The sequence below is a fragment of the Ictidomys tridecemlineatus genome, chromosome 7 (genome assembly GCF_052094955.1).
Source record: "Ictidomys tridecemlineatus isolate mIctTri1 chromosome 7, mIctTri1.hap1, whole genome shotgun sequence".
Taxonomy (NCBI): domain Eukaryota; kingdom Metazoa; phylum Chordata; class Mammalia; order Rodentia; family Sciuridae; genus Ictidomys; species Ictidomys tridecemlineatus.
Window position 1 is genome coordinate 105,279,569 of NC_135483.1, and position 23,512 is coordinate 105,303,080.

Genomic DNA, 23,512 nt, shown 5'->3' on the forward strand with positions numbered 1-23,512 from the left:
GTAGGTTGATAATTTCCAATGTTTTCATTGACATAAGTATTTTTTTTTAAGTTGTAGATGGACACAATACCTTTATTTATTTTTAATGTGGTGCTCAGGATCAAACCCAATTGTCTTGCATGTGGTAGGCAAGTGCTCTATCACTAAGCTACAACCACAGCCCTGCCGTAAGTATTTTAAGGCTATGAATTTTCCTCTAACTTCTACTTTAGAAGCAGCTCAATGATATTAATAGTGTTTTCCCTGGGTTTGTTTTTCTGTCCTAATTTCCCCTTTTTAAAGAATACTGGCATGTTAGATCAGAGTGCCAACTTATTACAGTATATCCTCACTTTAACTAGTTATATCTTCAATGACTCTCTTCCCAACAAGGTCACATTCTGAAGTATTGAGGATAAAGAATCCAACATGGGAATTTGGGGGGAACATAATTCAACTCATTATAAAGTCATTTCCATGTTCTGTAATATGACATATGCTTGATCTTTTACCTCAGCATGATCTGTATGGATTTTCTTTTCATTTTCATCCTGTTTTATACTGTTTTCTGCAGTTTTAATTTTGCCTTCATTCTGTGGTATCACCTAGTGCTTTGCTGAGTCTTGTCAACTTGGGTCATCTCTGTATATTTTGCTATTTACTCTGGGAATCTGAGCATTTCATCTTTGTGTCTCCCTTCATAGAGATATAGTTATTTCACTAAGCTGTTATATTTCACGATGGAATGTTTGTTTTGTGTGTGCTAGGGACTGAATCCAGATGTGCTTTAGCACTGAGCTATATGCCCAGCACTTTTTTTATTTTCTATTTTGAGAGAAGGTCTTACTAAGTTACTTATTAGGGCCTTGCGAAATTGTTGGGATTATGGGCATGTACTACCATACCCGGCCATGATAGAATGTTTTGTTATAAATCTCATATTCCCTGGTGAGTGTTTTAGTGAGCAAATTAGTAATATTTTGTTGCTCTTCTCTGTTTTATCTTCCTATCAGTTATTATTCCTCATCAGAGAATGAGTTAGGCTATGCCTAAAACCTGTCATTTACATGAGAATCCTTCTCCTTGGATGTGGTAGTATGAGGAGGTTGTTTTTCCAGCAAGTTATTTTTTCATAATTCAAACAAACTCATTTTGGGTGACACAGAAACAGAATAACTACTTCTTATAAGGCCACTTTGGGTGCATGTGTAGGACCCCATCTCCACAATGTCTCTGAATCACACTAACTCCAAAAATGATTCTACAAAATAGTCCCTCCCCAACCCCAATTTCTGCATCTGCTATTACAAATAGGAAGACTTGGGGCTGGGGATGTGGCTCAAGCGGCAGTGCGCTAGCCTGGCATGCGTGCGTCCCGGGTTCGATCCTCAGCACCACATACAAAGAAAGATGTTGTGTCCGCTGAAAACTAAAAAAATAAAAATAAATAAAATAAAAATAGGAAGACTTGGTATGTTCTTAATCTTCAGGAACTAGACACATTTTTTAGCATTTTAAAACTAAGTCCATATTTTATTTGGATTTTTAAAAAATACATTTTAGGGTTGAGATATAGTTGGTAAAGACTGATCCCCAGTTTCAGAAAAGAAAAAAATAAATCCATTTCAAACAATAAAAACAAATGTATTAATTTAAAACTGTTAATAACTAGGGTTAGGGGTATATCTCAGTTCTAGAGCACTTGCACATGTGAGGCTGTGGGTTCAATCTCCAGTTATGCCAATAAAACCAAATCAAACAAAAATGTAGTATCAAATGTTGGCAAGAATGTGGAGAAAATGGAAACACACATTTCATGTAGTTGTAAATGAGTACAATGACTGGAAACCAGAATTAAGCTATACATTTACTTTGACCCAGCAATGCTACTTGTAGAAACACATCAAAGAAATGTATGCAAAAGAGCCAATGACAGAGGAACAAAGAGATTCATGACAATATTGCTCAGTAAAAAGTGTAAATAACTGAAGCATTCAGTAGCCAAGGTTTAATAATGGTACCAACAATGGCAGAAAAATCATGTAATACAGTTTCCTTTGGTGGTTTTCCATTTTCCTAACCTCTGACAATGATAGGTCCCCTAAGGCATGGTCCTTATTTTACTTTTATTCTCTATTTATATTCTTCCAACTGTCAGATGGGGATCATGATCACTGAGTAATATCACTTCATTATAAGTCTGGTGGTGATCGGTTATTGCACATCTGAACCAGTTATTTCATAGTTCATGAAAGCAATTAAGTGTGTAGGTGTGCTCCTCTGCTTCCCCAGCAATAAATCCAAGTGAAAATTTTACAAAAATGGAGGACTGAGAGAAAACTGGACAACAAAGATGAAAAATGCAGGGGAAAAATTCCTGAAATAAGAACAGAAACAACAACAACAACAACAACAAACACCCCCGACCAACCTCAAAAAGTGATGCTGCTGTAGAAGGGAAACTGGCTATGACTAAATATAAAAATGGCCCAGCAAAGAGAAGAACAAGACCTAGGCTTATATGTAACTATGATATAGACTACACTGAAAAAGTCTAATGAATATTTTTTAAAAAAGGTAAAGTTGCTTTAATTTTGTCTTTTAGTTTAAATTACACCAGGAACAGAAAGCTCTGGTAGATGGACAATTTATTGAGGTGAACTAAAAAAGAGTAATTTTTTTTTTTTAAATCACAATCATTCAAGGCCAAAGTGTTGAAGATATTTGCTACACTAACAGAAAATAGTAGTTACCAGAAAAATGAAAACCTTTTACTGTGGATAAAGCTGGTTTCACCATTTCAGAAGTCAGCATGAATATGACTGATTTTAAACACTAGTGAAGCTGCTAGCACAGAAAAAGATGCTGCTGTGAAATATATACCCAGAATCTAAGCAGCAGCAAAGGCAAGTGGTTTTGATGAAAACAAAACAAAACAAAACCAAAAACAAGTACTATCAGGTGTGGTGGTACATGCCTATAATCCTAGTACTTGCGAGGCTAAGGCAGGAGGATTGCCAAATTTAAGGCCAGTCTCAGCAACTTAGTGAGGCCCTAAGCAAATTAGTGACACCCTGTCTCAAAATAAAAAAGAAAAACAAGAAAAAGAAAAAAAAAGGAAAAAAGTAAAAATTCTTCTATTTAAGGGGAAAAAAAAGTACCTAAAATCAAGTACCTGAAAAATCTTCACATTATAGGAACTGTGAGAGATTTCACAACACTGAATATGTAAAGGATAAAATCTTAGAAATGGGTCCTATCTTGTTAAGAAGTGTAACAAACTGGGTACAGTGGCACTTGACTGTAATCCCAGTAGCCTGGCAGGCTGAGGCAGGAAGATCAGAAGTTTCAGGCCTGCCTTGGCAACCTAGCAAGACCCTGCTTCAAAATAAAGAATTTTGAAAAGGGCTGGGAATGTCACTTAGTAGTAGAGCACCCTTGGGTTTCATCCTAAAGAGACACACACACACACACACACACACACACACACACACACACACACACATATTAAAATTTGCAAAGGCTTAGAAGGAGTTTTGCTTTGTATCTTAAGTTATAAAATGAAAAGAAGGCAAGAACGGTTGCAACCACTTTTGTGTTTCTAGCATTTTAAATTATACTGTACTAAGCAAATAGTTTCACTATTTTTTCCCAATTTTCTTACATATTATAATCAACAGTAAGTTTTTTTTTAGTATTTTCACAGAAGATTTAACAGGTCACAGAACAATTGTAACTTTCCCAATGATTAAGATAATATAATTTTATCTTAAGATATTGTAGGGCTGGGGACATAGCTCAGTTGGTAGAGTGCTGCCTAGCATGCACAAGGCCCTGGGTTCAATCCCCAGCAACACACACACACACACACACACACACACACACACACACACACAATATGATTACATTGCAGTTTCAGCTTCCAGCAATATTTTTTATGCTCCTGCACTAATGTGCAAAATGACAACTGCAAGTACTTTCTACATCAAAGTCTTGGTCCCTGCTCTTTTCTCTGCCAGACACATTCTGACACCAGAGAGCACATGGTGTTTCCTTTTTTTTTAAAAAAAATAATCTCTTTTTTTTTTAGAATAGTTTTTTTTTTTTCTGAGAGAGAGAGAGAGAGAGAATTTCTTTAATGTTTATTTTTTAATTTTCGGTGGACACAACATTTTTGTTTGTACGTGGTGCTGAGGATCGAACCCGGGTCGCACGCATGCCAGGTGAGCGTGCTACCGCTTGAGCCACATCCCCAGCCCATACACATGGTGTTTCCTTCACGCTTTTTACCTCTGCAAAAAGATTTACCTCTGTAAATCATTAGCTCTTTCTCCCATTACTTTTTATTCCCTTTATACTGTTTCTTTTTCCTAATACATTTTTTATTTCTCTACACTTATAGGAAGTAATGTTAAAGGGAATGGATGTTTTGTGTCACCGCAACCTGTCTCTAGAACCCCAAATGACACTCAGAAAAAATAAGGGTAATTAATAATTTTTCTTTTTAAATAAAGCTTTATGAACAGGAGATCTAAGATGATTAAGTTATTATTTATACTAAGAAAAAAGTGGAGATGTAAAAGAATCTTATCAGCAAAACTCCTTTTTTTTTTCTCCCCCTCCAGTACTGGGGATTGAACCTAGGGCCTCACGTGTGCTAGGCACACCCCAACTCTTTTAAAATTAAATCTACTTTTGTATTTGTGGTACTAGGGGATTGAACCCAGGAGTACTGTACCACTAAGCCACTAAGTTAAGCCATCCACAGTCCGTTTTATTTCTGAGACAAGGTCTCATTAATTTGCCTATTCTGGCCTTGATCCTGCCTTAGCCTCCTAAGTAGCTGTGTTATAAGCATATGCCACAGTGCCAACAAGACTTCACTTTAAAGAATTCATTAAAGCTAGGCACAGTGGCACACACCTATAATTCCAGCTACTGGGAGGCTGAGGAAGTTTCAGGCCAGCCTGAGCTACTTAGCAATAGAGTATTTGCCTAGTATGTGCAAGGCCCTCAGTTCAAACCCCAGTAGTAAAAAATGAATGAATAAAAATAAAGGAAAAAAAAAACACTATTGAATTGTTACACATGGTGACACACATATAGTTCTAGTTTCAGCTCCTGGCCCATGAATTCAACACCACTTGGGAAATATAATGAATGATACGCCATATCAAAAACAAAAATGAAAAAGAATCTATTTATCTACAGTTATACGTAGAAAAAGAAATGGAAAGGAATTTCAAAAAATGTTATCAATAAATATTATTCTGGGCAGTGAGACTGGTAATGAGGGTGGGGAACAGGACAACGATTTTTACTTTATACATCAAATAAACACAAACACACACACACACACACACACATACATACACACCACCTTTCATTACATTTATGTTTATATAGTGCAGTGTCTCACACGTGCTAGGCAAGCACTCCACCAACTGAACTACAACCCCAGCCTCAACATCTTTCATTTTAGAAAGTTTTATTAATTTTTTTTTTTTTTTTGTTAGTGCTTGGGATCAAACCCAGGGCTTCGTGAATACCAGGCAAGTACTCTTTAGCACTGAACTACACCTCAAGTCCAATGGAAGATTTTTTTTTGAAATGGGTCTCACTATGTTGGTCAGGCTACTCTTAAATTCCTAGGTTTAAGCAATCCTCTTGCCTCAGTTCCAGTTAGCTGGGACTAGAGGTGGGCACTATGCCTGGCTTTTCACACTTGAATATTTTTATATTGTCTGGTTATCTTTTTTCCAAAATAATATTACTTTTATAATTAAGAAGAAAAGGAATACAGAAAAAGCAAACACTGACTATTATTGTGATTCTTTTTTTTTTGGGAGGGGGACTGGGGATTGAGCACAGGGCCTTGTGCATATGAAGTGAGCACTCTTACCAACTGAGCTATATTGCCCAGCCCCTAATTCCATTTTTGTCAGAAGTAACAACTACAAGGCAGACTTTACACCAGTGCTTTAAGTGCATCGTTTCATTTAAATGCACAAGAATCCTATGAGGTAATTTTATAAGCATGCTTATTTTATAAATGAAGCAAAAAGAGATCTGAGAAGTTGAGAAACCTGTCAAGGTCATGCAGCCAGAAAGGGCATATAAAAGATGCACAAGAGGAAATTATGTGAAATTGGTCACACTTATTAGATTCTTCCCTTCACAAAGACATATAATTAAAAGTAATAGAGGTAAGAAAATTTACGTGCTCACCCTGCAGGCCTGGGTGACCCAGATGTACTCCGCATGGAGCTCTCTACTCGAGGACTAGCCACTTCAGGAGGCTGAGGAGGAATGAGGGTTTTCCGAACTGCCATTCTGAAAGAGATGAGACAAACCGGGGAAAAAAGCAGTCTGAGGATATTAAAGGACATGAAATACAAGACACACATTTGTCATGTATATCCATAGGAAAATAAAAGCACTACATTGATTATGTATCTTTAAAATGGATTTTTAGTATATCACATAACACAGAAATATTATTTAAAAAGCCAAATACTACTAAAGGCTTTTAACAAAATGCAAGTCTGGTCCTTTTCCCCATTCCTACTCACTTGCTGCCATCTCCATCCAGGAAGTAACCATGGTGACTCTTTTATCTGCTGCTTCTAGCATGCCATACCTCCTTTCTACTTAATGTTATTAATATGAAATGTTTATGATCTTTATTATGCCTATGTATTGATTTAGACCTGAGCAGGTCCTCAGAAGCTATGTGAAAAAACTTATCAAGGAAGAGTTTGAGATCAACTGTACTGCTCTGATTGACAATTTCCCACTGACTTTAGCAATGTGGACATCACAAGTGATCTTCACATATACTGTATATAGCAATAAAAAAATACAATCATATGCAGTAATATAAATGGATCATACAAAAACTAAGCGAAAGAATTCAGACTTACACAAAAAATGCATAAAAATGCATAATACTGGGTATGATTCTATTTATGAGGTCACACCTTAGAAAAACTTGTTAATTACTTTTGTGAGAAGATGCTACTTAAATACTGTAGTGGTTAGACACTGTATTCATTTTGTGTCAATTCATTTTGTACATGCATTAATTGGGCAGAATACAATGAAAATGCTGGAAGACTAGCAGAAGAATTGGAGAGAGCAAAGACAGATAACTCCTTTATTTTCTTTGCAAAGAGGAACAACAACAACAACAAAAAGGCAGGGGATGTTGGTGGTAGAAGATGAAACAACATGGGCTCAACAGAATATATGTATTTTTTAATGTACATTTTTTAGTTGTAGGTGAACAAAATACCTTTATTTTAGTTTTATGTGGTGCTGAGGATCGAACCCAGTGCCCCACGTGTGCTAGGTGAATGCTCTACCACTGAGCCATAACACAGCCCTCTACAGAATATTTTTTAAGACAGAAGAAATGACAGCATGCATTGGTTAGCATGTAGAAGGCCCCATGTTTGATCCCCAGCACTGAAAATGAAAAAAGAAAAAGAAATGACAGCATGTTTATGTTTTTGATGTGATTGATTCTCTAAGAAGAAAAACCTGCTGGGCATGGTGGCACATGCCTATTAATCCCAGTGGCTAGGGAGAGTGAGGCAGGAGGACTGCGAGTTCAAAGTCAGCCTCAACAACTTAGCAACTCAGCAAGTCTTGTCTCTAAATAACATATAAAGAAGGGCTGGGATTTGGCTCAGTGGTAAAATACCCCTGGGTTCAATCCCTGGTACCTAAAAAAAAAAAAAAAAAAAAAAAGTAGAAAAACCTGCTAATGTGCCAGAGAGAGGAAGAAGAGCTCCCTCTACAGCACTGTTCTTGAGTATGCAAGAGAGGAGGATATTTGTTGGCCAGCTTAAGATCCTACTTGAGATCTGTGAGGATGAGAAAAGGCAAGGGGAAGGCAAAGAAGTTGAGGAATATACAAGGAAATGACTGAAAGTGACCACCAATTGATTTGGAAGAAGAGAAAGAGGCTAAGAAAGACAGTGATGGAGACTGAAAAGGTGGTTAGGCTAAGTGGACAGAAGACTCATGTGAGGCTTGCTGGAGAACTGCTGGGAGGGAGGTAGAAAAAGGTTGTGAGCTATGGGACGTAAGATCAATAGAAAACAAGGTCAGTGAAGTGTTGATGATGCTAACAATGTGTACACAGGTGGCTGGGGATACAGTTAGTTGGCACAGTGCTTGCCTCACATGCATGAGGCCCTGGGTTCAATCCCCAGCACTACACATACAAAACAAAAATGTGTACACGTACTGCTCAGAGAGAGCAGAGGAGAAGCACTCAAACATCCAAGCAGCCAAAGAGTTGGAATTTTTGCTTTTTAATTGGGAACTGAACCTAGGGGTACTTTACCACTAAGCTATATCCTCTGTTCTTTTTTTTTTTTTTTTTTTTAAATTTTAAGATAGGGTCTCATTAAGTTGCTGGGCTGACCTCAAACTTGCAATCCTCTTGCCTTAGCCTTTGATTCACTGATATTACAGGCGTGCACCTCCACATCCAGCTCATTTCTGCTTATATTGAAGGGAAAGACAGGAAGGCTACCATCACAATTGCCAGCCAGGAAGGTGGTTCTGAAGGGCACAGAGGCATACCTGCAAAACTAAACTTGAATCCAATTGAGTCCTATGGTCTGCCCTGTCCAAAAAAGGAGCCATATGGCACTACTGAGCACATGAAATTTGGCAAGTACAACTGAGAATAAAATGTGTTATTATTTGTATTTTTTAGCTTTACAGTGCTAGGGATCAAACCCAGGGTCTCTCACATGCTAGGCAAGCACTCTATCACTTAACTATGCCCTCAGACCTGTACTATTTTTTTCACTTTAAGTACTCTGAACTTTAAATCAGATATTCTATTTCAGTTATTGGCACACTTTTCACTGTGCTTGGAACAGTTTGGCTACACAAAAGTACTTTTTCCAATACAAATATGAAACCTAAATACAGATTAAGTGCTTTTGAGGTGAAATGGCTAGAAAACGGCAGCGGGGCATGATGAGAGTCTACCAAATGCCACCAAGTGATGGGATAAGAATATATATAATCACCATTTCTGAAAGCTGCAGGGGAAGTACAGTTTCTGAGGAAGAGCCATGTTTAAAGTAAGAACGCGGGGCTGGGGATGTGGCTCAAACGGTAGCGCGCTCGCCTGGCATGCGTGTGGCCCGGGTTCGATCCTCAGCACCTCATACCAACAAAGATGTTGTGTCCGCTGAGAACTAAAAAATAAATATTAAAAATTCTCTCTCTCTCTCTCTCCTCTCTCTTTAAAAAAAAAAATAAAGTAAGAACGCATCAATAAAGAGGAGGGTATTCTGCTGATGACAGATGTGACAGAGAACACAGCAGAAGGGGCTTTGGAAGGTGACAAAGTATGAAAGAAGGAACAGATTTTTTTTGTGTTCAGTGTTATAAAATTTCAAGTTACTGGTGTGGATTTATTGTATCCATCTATCCATGTTAAGCACTTCTTTAAATCAGGAAACTCTTGCCCTTCAGTTTTGTTAGTATTCTTTGCATTACTTTGTAAATGATTCTCTTCCATTTCTCTAATCTCTCCTGTTGAAATCCCATTATTTGGAGGCTGGATCTCCTCAACTGGTTCTTTTCCTGCCTTTTTACTCCACTTTTCAGATTTCTTATCTGTAAACTCTTTTTTGAGTTTTCAATTTCTATTATCATATTTTAAATTTCATGACAAGCTTTTCTTGTTCTCTGAGAGGTCCTTTTCTATAAGATCATGTTTGTACAATTTTTCCTTTATCTTTTTGAAGATATCATTGATAGCTTTTTGTTCATTATAGTTTTATTCTCCTTGTCTAGCCTTAGCATCTTTCCAGTTACTTTTATGGGCACATTTATCAGGGTTTCTGTCTTCTAATGTTAGAGGAGCCCTCAGATACCTGGTTATGCTTGGTGGCATAATCATGACTAGCAGTGGTGGGGATAAGGAAGCTGGATGAAAGGGCTTGTCTACTATGAGGTTCACTGGAAGGTGGTCTAGCTCCTGTACTTAGGCAACCCCTAATGTTCTTATCATTAAAGCTTCCTGCTTGGGCCAGGTAGATTCTCCAGAGGAAAGCGGAGTTCTCTCATTTTTTCTCTACCAAATCAAGTTCAACTGCCAAGGCTAAAAGGGGAAACTGGACTGGGAAGTGTATGCATTCCACCCATGGTTGGGTAGTTATTTAATTGACTTCTAGTAAAATATCTGTGGCTCCACTGTGCTGGTTGATCCTAGTGAACCATCTGCAGAGTTTGCACCTCTAGATTTCTGATAGGATGAAGAAGGGACAATGTGCCCCACAGTGTGGATACAGAACAGTATTCTGGGCTCTAAGTATTTCTCAAAAACAGATTAAACAAAGATGTTCTTATCTTCCCCCAAGTAGGCTTACAATTTAGCTTTCTCACAGCTAAGGTTGAGATTACTTGCCTAGCTGCTTTCCAGCTTTAATGTTTTGTTGCTGTTGTAAGCGCTTCTGTTTTCCTCATCCTTCCACGCCTGTAATCTTTCTTTAGAAAATACCCAAGTTCAGGGCTGGGGCTGTAGCTCAGTGGTAGAGTGCCTGCCTAGCATCTGTGAGGCCCTGGGTTCGATTCTCAGCACTACATATACATAAATAAATAAAGGTCTACCAACAACTAAAACATATAAAAAAATACCCAAGTTCAATCAGACATTATTTCTCTCTCTCTCTCTCTCTAAATACACACACACACACACACACACACACACACACATACACACACATGATCGGTGTGATTCTATATCATGTACAACCAGAAGAATGAGAAATTATACATTTATATATGATGTGTCAAAGTACATTCTACTGTTATGTATAATTAATAAGAATAAAAAAACCCCAAGTTCTACAGATTTTGAGAGGAAAGAAGTTTAGATGTGCACGATCAATTAGGTATCTTAACTACAAGCTTTGCTTCATTAATAGGGTTATTTCATTGGGCCTGATTTATGCTTTAAAAAGGACCTTCTTTACAAAGTATTCATAATAGGTAAAGATAGAAACTTTGGTCATACAAAACACTGTGCATCTGAAAACCTTGGATGACCCTAGTTCCAGCAATTTAAGTTTGTGCTAAGCTTTAATCTTTTGATGTCGATGCTATCAGCTCAGCTAAGCCACAAAAACTCTGAAATGTGGTTGCTCATCTCCCATCACCAGAATGTTTAATAGCACAGCACATATCTTCCTGCCTATCCCACCAACTGAGAGGCTTACACAATACAAAACATGACCTGCTACTAAAAATGAGTCTGAATACACTGTGAAAACTGCTTGCCCTTTGCAACAACTCTTGTTGAATGGGGAGGAAAAAAGTATACAGTATGCATTAATTTAATACCCAGACAAGTCTGGAGAGTTAATTAAAAGCTACTTTAAAGTTTCTAGGATTAAACTTCAGTATAAAACTCCCATAACATTGTGCAACAGATAGGTAGAAACTAATACCCCACTGACTTAAAGATTCTTAATATCATATAGTCTGAGTTAGATAAGGTTCTACCGAATAATTCTATGGTCAAGTTGTTTGGAAGGAAAATTAAAAACACCATAGAGAAGAGAGATTAGGTTGCTAGCAGCACTGAATATGAGAGGCTAGATATTAATAGATTTAGAACTCAAGGCATCACTTGGCACTTCTGGGTCTACTCACCCATCTGTGGCAGGTTTTTTCCGGAGGATGCTTGGCCGAGGGGAGGAGCCCTGGGCTGGAGCATTGGTGCTAGCACCCTGGCTGTGGGTCTGCACCACTGTTGTTGCTGCTGGAGCAGCACTGAATGGACTGCTAATAGGGTTGGCTACAATTGTGGCTCCATCTGCCAATACCACTGCTGGAGGAAAGGGAGGTGGTAGAAAACAAAGAGGGAAACAAAAAACATTACTAAAATATCACATAAGACATCAATGAAAACAATAAGACTACAGGCATTAGGTATCCGTGTCATAATTGTTCCACTTTGAGAAGATGAGAGGGTCTGGGTGTGTAGCTCTGTGGTAGAGCTTTCACCTAGCATGCATGGGGCCTTGGGTTGATCCTTAGAAACATCAAAAATAAAATATAAAATAGAAGAACAAGGGATAGTGTACAATGTCCATCTGCCTAAGAGCAGAGAGCACAGTTGGGGAGGCTATGAAACTTACTCATGCAGATTAATATCATTATTTTCCTTTGCTCTATAATCAGTTAACTAAGTACACAGAGCATCTCACTCTACTATCTCAGTTCACATTTTTATTTACATAATCCTTGTCATCATTATTCCCATTATAAAAATGGGAGAACTGAGAGTCAAGAAAGATTCATAAATAGAAAACATGATCTGCTGGCTTGACAGTGTGCCTCAAAGTACCCTTCAAGAAATGCATGGATATAGTTTTTGAAAAATATGACTCCCTTTGACTCTTAAAAATGGTACTATCTTCCAGTCTGTCTTTTTGGAAGACAATTGACCAACAGATACTTTAACTACATACTTAAAGTTGTCACAAAATACTGGTTATCATGAGACCATCATCAGAAACTATACATGTTTGACAGTTTTTAAACATACAAAAATGGCAATTTCATAGAAGCCATCCTAATACAAGTTTCTTAGCAGGAGGTATAAAAGATGTAGACACATTATTCTTTCAGATGGGCCACTATGGACAAATTTCATCCCTATGACGATATGTTAATGATTAAGAATATAAGACTTTGATTAAATAGTTACATTTGAGATCTATGGGCAACTGAAATTCTGAGTTTCAAGCTGATCTTCTCATGTTATAGTTAACATAAAAAATAATCTTTATGATCAATACCTAGCCTAAGAAATACTCTAACTATGTAAGACCAACTGCCAATTAACACTGCATACCAAACAACTTAAAAAAAAAAAAAACCCACTCCTTTAACATTTCTTTTTAAGTACTGACAATATTAGCTGACACTAGTATGAGATTTTACAGCTTTATATACAGCTCTGAGGAATATCTTAAACTGAATGAGAACACAACTTACAAGGTAAAAGTTGCTTCCTCAACTAAGCTTTTTAGAGAAAGCTTCCTGCTATGTACAAATGCATACTGTGCATGTCATTTCTAATGTTACAATGACCCTGAAAGTCAAGCTCTAAGCAACTCATGTTATAAAGAAATTAAAGTGTAGAAAAATTACCTGAGACCACAAAGTCATCAAGTGGAAAAACTAGGATTAAAACCCAAATGTACTTCTCTTTTCCATATCAACTCTGATGCAAAAAGTTGATTTACCTGAAGTTTTCCCTTCAGGCTGTGGCTGCTGAGTACCCATTGGTGCAGGCTGAAGCCCTTGAGTGTTGATTGGGGCTGCTGAGTGGATTCCCTGGGTGCCAATTGGTGCTGGCTGTATCCCTGGTGTCCCAATGGGGGCTGGCTGGATACCCTGTGTACTGATGGGTGCTGGCTGGATCCCTTGGAGATGTCGAGCATGTGATGCATCCACTGTCATCAACTGCATGGGGTTTAAGTGGACAGTAGATGCTACACCAACTCCAGTCTGAGCTGTGATGGCAGAGTTTGGAGCCTGAGCTGAAACTAAAAATGATGCAAAAGGTGACTATAAGAAGGTTAGGATTGAACCAGGGGCACTTTTACCATTGAGCTACATCTTCAGTCCTTTTTTATTTTTTATGTTGAGATAGGGTCTCCCTAAGTTGCTGAAGCTGAGCTCAAACTTGCAATCCTCCTGCCTTAGCCTCTCTGGTTTCTGAAATTATAGGTATATGCCACCATGCCTAGCAGAATGTTAGCTTTGATCAGACACAGTCCATAAAATAAGAATTTTTTTACTATAGATATATAAGTGATTGATTTATAAAAACAATACTATTTTTTACACAAAACCATGTAATTTTCTATGTATAATACATAAAACTAGATTCTGGCAACTTTCATTTTTTTTAAAACTTTCTATAATCTATTATGATCTTTCTGTGAATTATAAGAAATAGGTTGTAAACAACATCAAAGTGCAGTAGTGCACATCTGTAATTCCAGCGACTAGGGAGGCTGAGGCAGGAGGATCACAAGTTCAAAGCCAGCCTCAGCAACTTAGTGAGACCCTGTTTCAAAATAAACCATTTTTTAAAAAAGGGCTGGGGATATGGTTCAGTGGTTAAGCACCCCTAGGTTCAATCCCTGATAACCCCCTGACCCCGCAAAAAATCAGCCATTCAATTCCAAATATTAGCTAGGTAACTGTGCTAAATAATATAAAACTTTTAAAATAAACCCATGGGTCCAAGGTCAAGAACTTTTGCTTCAAATATTAAGATCACAAACACTTCTGAAATACAATATTTAGAATTTCAAATAGCTTATGGAGAGAAAACAAGCAAGTGTCATTTTCCTACAATGCAAATCTCATCTACTATGTGTATTAAAACAGAACAAAAACATCCCTGAAAGCAAAAAAGAAGAGATTTCACACTATTCAAGGAGAGAAACAACTACAAAATGACAACTCTTTTCAGTCATCAGAACAACTGAGAGATTTCTGAATACATTCAATACCATAAAATGTTTGAAATTTTTGATCAGCATCATCCAATGGAAATATAGTCATGTAATTTTAAAATTTTCCAGTACCACATTAAAAGATAAAAACAGATCAAATTTTAATAAAGATAAATTTATTTAATCCAATGTATCCAAAATATTGTCATTTCAAATGTAATTACCATAAAGTCATACATATTTTATATATATATATATATATATATATATATATATATATATGTAATCTAAATATGTATTGAAATCCAGGGTATATTTTATTCTTAAAGCACATCTCAATTCAGACACTAAGTATTTATCAAAATACTTAATCTATATTTCTATTTTATAAAGTATATGATCAAAAAAGTAGTTTCACCTTGCTAAGTTGTTACAAACATATTTGAAATTCCTTTAATTGTAATTAAATTTTAAAATTTTAGTTTTTTATTTGTATTAGCCCCTTTTAAGTTCTCACGGCCATATGTGTCTTTGGTTGTTATATTGAACCATGGGGCATATCTATAATCTGGACAACAAGGTTTTTGAGGACCAATGTAAGCTATCTCACAGGAAAATATTATATAAACTTAAATTAGAAAAATACCCCACTATTTACAAATCAGGTTGGACTAAAATTTAAAACACAACAGGTATTTCACAAAACAAGAGAAAACCTCCCAAAATACAGCTTTTATACATTATAACTGTATTCTATTTTAAGGTGTAGCAAAAATTGTTAAAGTGATTACTTTCAGGGTGGGATAAAACTATGCAGATATCACTAATAAGTGAAATAACCCTTTCATAGATCACAAAGGTGGTGATCTATGCAACTTCATATTTTAGACTTCTCTGAATCTGGAAATAAAAGCTAGAATACAAATTCCATCTAGAAATACCCCCTAACCAATTTCTCTCTCACTGCTGGAAAAAATAAAAATGTGAAAAGTCATCTTAAAAGTAGGGCTCATACCTGGGTACTGTCGGATAGTGGATACAGAACTGGTGATTGGTGTGTAGGTATGTGCAGCCAGTGGGTATGCAGAGGGTGGATAAGTTGGCAAAAAGTACTGGAACTGAACAGGAACTGATGGTCTAGAGATACAGTACAGATCATATTAAACAAAACTGTTATTTTCTTCTTTACCTTTAAATTATTCTATCCCTCCCAATCCTGCTGACCCTCTTCCTTCCTAACCAGCTTCTTCCAAATTGTGGTTCCAAACTCCAAGATCAAGGGATATATACTAAGATAGTGTAAGCTTTTATAAAATACGTAGTTACTGTAAAGACCTACATCAATTAAATGTAAAAACACAGATAATATTTTATGAATGATTCTTGAGGATAACAATTACCAAAACTGCCTCACAAAAACTCAGTAATCACAATTCTTCCCTGCTTAATGCCACTTGAAAGATACTAAGCTCAGGGTTTTTTTTTTTTTTTTTTTGATGTTTGTTTTTTTTTTGAATATTTATTTTTTAGTTTTAGGTGGACACAACATCTTTATTTTATTTTTATGTGGTGCTGAGAATTGAACCCATTGCCTCACACATGCTAGGCGAGCATGCTACCACTTGAGTCACATCCCCAGCCCTTCTGGTAAAATTTAACACATATACATGAAACAGATAATCTTAACCTCATACAAACTGACCCAGAGACCAGAGAAAAAGAAATGAGATTTAACCTCCCCTGCTACCACTTGGCCCTGGGGATTAATGTCAGGGCCTTCCACATGCTATTCAAGTGCTTTACCACAGAATTCCATTCGCAGCGTTTTTTTATTTTATTTTGAGACAGGGTCTCACTAAGTTGCCCAGACTAGCCTCCAACTTGGCAATACTTCTGCCACAGTTTCCTAAGAGCTGAGAATATAGGTAATGCCATCACACGTAGTTCTAACTTTTTTTTTGAACTTAATATAGCCTTGACACTAAAATTTGACAGGGAGAGTACAAAAAATATTATAAATCAATTTCACTACTTACAATGATGCAAAAACTCTTAAATTAAACGGAATTAAGTACTATATAAAATTAAATACGCTGTGGTTAAATTAGGTTTATCACAGAAAATTGGAATTAGACATTTGGGTTTTCATTCATGCTTTCAATCTTAAAAATTCCAAAGAGAACAATCATTTGAAATAGTTGCAAAATATTTACAAAAAATATATGATAGCAGCTATACAAATTCATAACAGAAATGCAAAAGAAAATAGGATTTTTTTTTCAAATTAAAAATGGTATCTAACAAAATCTATAGTGAATTTTCAGGAGAATTTCCATTCAAGTTAGAAATAAGACAAGAAGGCTCACCATCTCACCTTCTCAGTTTATAAAATTTTTCTCATACTCTCCTTGTCAAATTTTAGTATCAAGGCTATATTAAAGTTCACTGTACTGGATGCTTCTAACCAATGTAACAAGATTTTAAAAAAAAATCTTCATAGAAAACTGGAAACAGATTGTCTTGGGTACCCACAAAAAAACTGCTCTTACTTGTAGATGAAATAAATATCTACTTAGAGGATCTAAAAGAATCTATAAACTTTTAGAACTAAAAGGAGTATGTAGCAAGGTGGATGAACACAAGATCAATGTATTAAAACATATGTAATCCTATAAACACTAAAAATAAAATAACAAGATGTAAAAATCATCCAGTTCTGAAATGACTATGTACACTCACCTTAGGAGAGGGAAACAACAAATACAGAATGTGGGAAGGAATGTAGTTAAACTGGAGGTATCAGCATACATTCAAATGGTTAAAAAAATGTTACTTCCTACTTTTGCCAACAATAGGGCCTAGAAGAAATATCAACCCTTAGGCAAAAACAGAGATGATGCCTGGATGTTGGTTTCAAAATGACAAAGGGCTCCTTTGAAAAAACAGTAGATTCCAGGACTCTGTAAGACTTGGAATAACTTGTAGTAGAAAATGAAGAAGAGCTAGACTGGAGACATGGTGAAACCTACCTAAGAAGTCTAAAGGGATCTCAAGGGCCAAACTGGAGATCATTTGAGCACCAATATAGATGATGGCAATGGATTATACTAATGAATAAAACAAATCCATAAGCCCACATTGATTTTAAAAAATAAAATACTCAAATAAATATAGTAGATAGAAACTTTCTTAATATGAAAATGCCAACTAATAAATACGGAAGAAATGATACTTTGAATAAGTATATTTTGCAACTATCATATTGATAATTAATTTGAGTAGGAATTATCAAGCCTAAAATTATTGGGTGAAAATTTCCTGGAGAACAGGAATATTTATGGTCTCAAAGTATTTTCATACAGATTATTTGTTTACAGTAGGAAAAAACAATGGTAAGTATCATCTTCATTGAGTTAATATAATCAATAATGGGACAAACAGCCTAAACTCTCGAATGATGTAATAATGGTGAGAACACATCTCTTAAGTGATAATTCTTCCAAAATAGGTATAACCTGAATCTAACCATGAAGAAACAATGTAACAAAACCAAATTGAAGGATATTTTAACAAAACAACTGGCTTATGTATAGTTTTAAAAACATGTCAATGTAGGAAGGAGAATAGAAAGCTAAAGAATTATTCCAGAAATCTGTAACTATGGTTAAAAAAGAGACTGTGTTGTTTTAGGAGTTATAAATGGAGGCACCTTGGATAAAGGGTCACAATCCTGCAAACCCTTACTCTCAGAATGACTCTAAATACACACACACACACACACACACACCCACCCATCAAACAAAGAATGGCTTAATAAAAATAACACATTTTCCTGTGAACACTGAAAAAGAAATTATACCATGTGTTATTTTCAGGGGAAAAATTTGAAAATATAAACATATGCCTTATTTTCTGGGACATTTTAGTGAAATATCAAAAACAATTAATGACACAATGGGGCAAGCTAACTGGCCCACTGCCTCCTACCTGTTGTCACTTCGGGTTTCCATAGCCACAGGATTTGGAGATGCCCGATGTCCTGAAATGGGTATCAGGCTACTCCTTTCTGCAGGGTAATCAGGCTGGATTCGAGGAGAAGTGTGTGTGATCTGCTGAGGTACCACCTTAGCTACAAATAGTAAAAGTCAATTATATTACTACCTATATACTCTTACTGGTATGCCAAAATATTTTTGCTAGCAGCAACCTTACAATGCAGTTATAAGGTGGGATGTTTAGTTTTAATCAAAATAAAAATTAAAGATGACTACAAGAGAGTCAAGTGAATTATTTTAATAATTCACTAATATATTCATACTATTATTTGTTAAAGAGGGTTAATAATTTAAAAAATTAGCAACCAGGTCTTCTTCTCTCAACCTGGCTTCTTTTTTTTTAAAAAAAAATTGGTACCAGGGATTGAATTCAAGGGTACTTAACAAACAACTGAGCCACATGCCCAGCTCTTTTTAAAAAATTTTAATTTTGAGACAGGGTCTCACTACACTGCTTACAGTCTTGCTCAAGTTGCTGAGGCTGATTTGGAACCTGTGATCCTCCTGCCTCAGTCACCTGAGCTGGTGGGATTATGGGTGTGCAACCAACTGGCTTCTTGGAGACCCCAATTTTTTTTTTTTTTGCAAAAAGTTTTTAAAGAAGTAAACTCTTTAAAAAAGAAAATCAATGAAATATTGAACACAAAAATGGCAAAGAACTTAAAATTCTACTTTGGAATCAGTCTTTTTTTCTCCTATGACCCAACACATTCCTTTAGTAACAATGGTTAAATTCAAGATTTAATATCACCTGGCAAAAACAAGTAAAATGTGGAAAACTCCACTTACGTGATTTTAATATATTCTGTAGAACCCTACCCTGGAAATTAATACTTTGTGGTTATATCAGGTTTCCCCTCTCAAATGAGAAATCTTTTTAGAGGAATTCTATTATGATGTAACAAATATTTGAATTACTATATAAAAGAGCAAAACTAGAACATAAAACTGATGAAACTTAAGAATATACATATTCACGTCCTCTGGTACTTTAGGTGAGTTTATTTCCAGCATAATCTCTTAGGAAAGCACAGGGACACTAGTAAGAACCAACTTCTTAAAAACAATTCTTCACATTGGGGGTGTCAAGAGGAAGCCGGACACCTCCAATTTTACTTTACCCAGACTAGTAAAGAAAGATACAATGTGAGAAAGACCAGCAGTGCAGCATTATCTCTGCTAAAGGCCTGACATGGTGTTCAGCACATATTTTAGGGCTGGCATGGCCTGCCTACCTAAAGAGGAGTGGAAATCTCTGGGTCTCTATCATTATTCCAGGAAAGTGTCTTCTAAGTTACCAAGGAGACCAGGAAGCTGTTGCCTATCTCATTTATATAGTAAGAAAGACCTAGCAAGAGGGGAAGTCATACCTCTATGTCAGATTACCAGACTTCTGACAGTTCAGTATGTCAGTGTGTCCTCTTCACAAAAAGCAAGTCTTCTAAAATCATATTATATTAAAAATAGGGAAGATGTCTCATATCTTTGGAACACACTCACTATTACTGAACCAAAACAGAGAAAACTCTGGCAACATGAGTCAGAGAGACAGCTACATTTTCTGCCTGCTAGGCCACAGCCTCTGCTTTGGATATGGTAGTAGAGACATATCAGCCTGTATGACAGGCGACAGACATTGGCAAAGTGTGGTCTGTGAGCCGATCCAGCTTGCTGTTTCTATGTGGTCTGTGAGCTAAGAATGGGTTTAGATTTTTAAACAGTTGAGGGGGAGGATATTTCATGACATGTGAAAGTAATACGAAATTCAAATTTCTCTGTCCATGAGTAAAGTCTTACTGGAATACAGTCAAACACTCATTTGTTTTTATATGGTCGTCCATGGCTGCTGTGACACAGACCTACATAGCCTACAAAGCCTAGAATATTTACCATCTGGTCTTAGAAAAGGTTTGATAATTCCTGCTCTTGATGACTCAAATTTAGTTGCCAGAATGTTTCAAAGACTTTTAAAATATTCATAGTATTCACATATTTAAAACAAGGAATAAACATGGTCTAAAATAAATTATAGGATGATCATGAAATATCATGGGTTAGTACTCAGATGACAACTGAGAGTGATCAATTTGAGGCTTAATGCTCTTCCCATAGTTGCATCACCCAAAGATTTTTTTCCTGAACAGTCTATGGAAGTGTACAGGTTTTTAAATTCAGATCTTGCTTTTTCTATTTTTCTTTTTTATGTCAAAGTTGACTTATTTCTATATGAAGTACATATAAGAGGTACAGTTTGATAAGAAAGGCATTCAAAACCAGTTAAAGTTAAAACTTTCAGTACTTGAAGATCACTATCCTCTTTTTTTCTCCTACCATCAATGCCAGATCTGTATGACAAATAATATTCTAAGTCAAATTCAGTGTTGCTTTTAAGATCAGAAATTAAAAACAATAACAAAAAATAATACTAGCCTTGGACATGAAGGCCTGGACAAAGGGGCTGAAAATTTCCTCATAGGCTTCTGTGTGAAGGTCACACAGCACTTACCGACTGGGATGTTTGAGGTGGTCACAGCAGTCGCGTGGGATGAATGGGAGGGCATTGTCATGGTAACAATTGTACTTGTGGGAGCTTGTGTGTGTGACACAGATCCTAAAATGAGGGAAAAAAGGAAACTCTTTAACAATGGCCTCTCTGCACATATTAGAGATTCTTAAAAACCTTGGAAAAGGTCTTGAAAAGTTGTGAGAATTTTTCTAGCCTGTTGTTTTCCTCTGAAGGTGACAAATGAAAAATTCAATCACCCCTTATGTCCCTTTTAACCCTGGCAGGAAGGAGAGCAGGACAACTGACTTACCGGCCGTGGTTGCTGAAGGAAGGGTGTTGGTTGCCAAAATAGGTGCTACTGTTGCTGCGGCCACCGGTGTGCCAGTACTGAAGATGGTTTTCTGTGGGGGGAACCCCGCAACACAGTTATAAACAAGAACATTTCCCATTCCATTCAGTCCAAAAGTAATCATTGCTCTCATACTGCCAGGTCCTCAGAAAGCTGTGCATGACTCTGGGTTTATCCCACAAAGTACACACGTGATTCTTCACCTCTGGTTTTACCTGAGCCATCGTATGAAGCTGCTGTTTTGGTGTCCCTAATGCAGGGTGAGATGGTAGTGTGATTCTTGTTGTCACATCCCGTGACTGAGCAGGACGCTGAATACTAATTGCTGCAGATGGTGGATGCTGGATAGACAAAGTGGGCCGACTGAAAAGACAGAAAAGATATTATGTGATTTATAACTAGTGCACAGACACAGTGCAGGCAGTCAAGGTCATTTACTATCTCGTACAGATTACAGTCACAAATTGTATCTTTTCATAGGTCTATGAAGTCCACAGTTAAACCAATATTTGGTCTTTAAGTCATACCAGTGAAGTAAATGGTCCACTGAGTTTCTCTCCTCAAACTGCCATAGTCTTATTTTGAAAGATATAAATATATACCACAGTTTGAGTAAATTAAGCCATAGTTATGAAGTAGTTAATCAACACTGCATACTATTTTATGAGTGTGGTACAGGGGAATCAAACCCAGGGCCTTGGTAGACAAGGGATCTATCACTGAGTTACACCCCAGCCTTATATAACAAACTTGAGTAAGCATTATTATAATGATTACACTTTACTCTGGAAAAATCTAAAGATATACAATAAGGTTCTCACATGAATTTCTGACAAGTGTTCCAAGGAAGATTACAGGCAATCACAATTAACAACATTTAAACCTGACTCCTGAAGCATTGTCCTTCCCCTTAAACTTGTATCATACTTTACCAGATGGAAGGACATTCTTAAAATGACATGAAGTTCCAGTTACAATTGACTAATGATTGAAAGGGATAACAACACAGACAGCATGCCAATTGGTTGATAGTAAGGTACAGAAATTGCAACAATGGCAAGAAAACTTGACAATATAACAACACTGTCGTCTCAAATCAGAGGGAAAAATGGACTATTTAATAAATGGTGTTGGGAAGACTATGAAGCCATTTGGAAATGATAAATTTGTATCCCTACCTCACAAGTATGCTAGGATGATTACTAAAAGAATTAAAGATTTAAGACAACTAAGAAATGTATATGAAGAAATGATGGGAGACTTCTTTAAAATCCCGGAGTGAGGGAAGCTTTCTATATGTTAAAAGCTTTCGGAGTTGAGGATGTGGCTCAGTAGTAGAGATCTTGCCTAGCATGCATGAGGTCCTGGATTCAATCTTTAACACTGGGAAGAAAACAAACACAAAAACTTACAAAGTCCAAAAGCTACAAAAGAAAATATTAATAAATCTGACTATGTGAACAAACAAGCAAACCTCCTATACATAGCAAAACACACTATTAAGCAAAGACAAAAGAGTAATCTTCCTAATAAACTATAAGGTCCTAGAAATCAACAAGAAAAAAAGGAAAAGAGAAGCAAAAGTATGAACAGCCAGTTCAAGAAAGAAAGAAAGAAAGCGTTCCTTAAGAAAACATCTTCATTCTCTCTCTTTTTTTTTTTTGAGACAAGGTCTCACTATTTGCCCAGGCTGGCCTTGAACTCCTGAGCTCAAGCAATCCTTCAGCCTCAGCCTCTCGTAGCTGGCACTACAAGTGTGTGCCACTGTGCCTAACTCACTTTCATTCTTAAAGAGAGAAATTCAAGGTAAAATACACTGAGATAGCATTGCTCACTGCTCACCTATTGGATTTTTTAAGAATGTAGAAGAAGGGTACACTGGTATAAACCCTAAGAAAGGCAATCAGATGGTAGATATCAAAATTACAATTGCATATACCCTCTGTTCACATGCATAATGAAACAACTATAAGGTTATTCACTGTGATATTATCTATGATAGTAAAGAACTGGAGACAACCTCAAATCCATTTATACAAGGGATCACTATGTTGCTACTAAAAAAGTGATGGCACCCTTCCAATATGTTATATGGAAAAAAAGTAAAAAG

The 23,512-nt window shown here is 36.5% G+C and overlaps 1 protein-coding gene across 7 annotated transcripts in view; it reads right to left on the minus strand.

The window, feature by feature from the left end:
* Positions 1 to 23,512, minus strand: part of Sap130 (Sin3A associated protein 130) — a 71,648-nt gene that overhangs the window by 24,040 nt on the left and 24,096 nt on the right. For 6 of the 7 annotated variants that reach the window (XM_013366422.4, XM_040294216.2, XM_040294215.2 and 3 more), the window contains 8 exons: positions 21,618 to 21,765; positions 21,364 to 21,454; positions 21,054 to 21,158; positions 18,480 to 18,621; positions 15,508 to 15,629; positions 13,269 to 13,571; positions 11,668 to 11,845; positions 6,208 to 6,312 (listed from right to left, as the gene is read on the minus strand). In XM_013366422.4, the coding sequence (XP_013221876.2) occupies positions 6,208 to 6,312; positions 11,668 to 11,845; positions 13,269 to 13,571; positions 15,508 to 15,629; positions 18,480 to 18,621; positions 21,054 to 21,158; positions 21,364 to 21,454; positions 21,618 to 21,765 (1,194 nt within the window). The remainder of the gene's footprint in view (positions 1 to 6,207; positions 6,313 to 11,667; positions 11,846 to 13,268; positions 13,572 to 15,507; positions 15,630 to 18,479; positions 18,622 to 21,053; positions 21,159 to 21,363; positions 21,455 to 21,617; positions 21,766 to 23,512) is intronic. The other variant, XM_021721728.3, reaches the window with a different exon arrangement.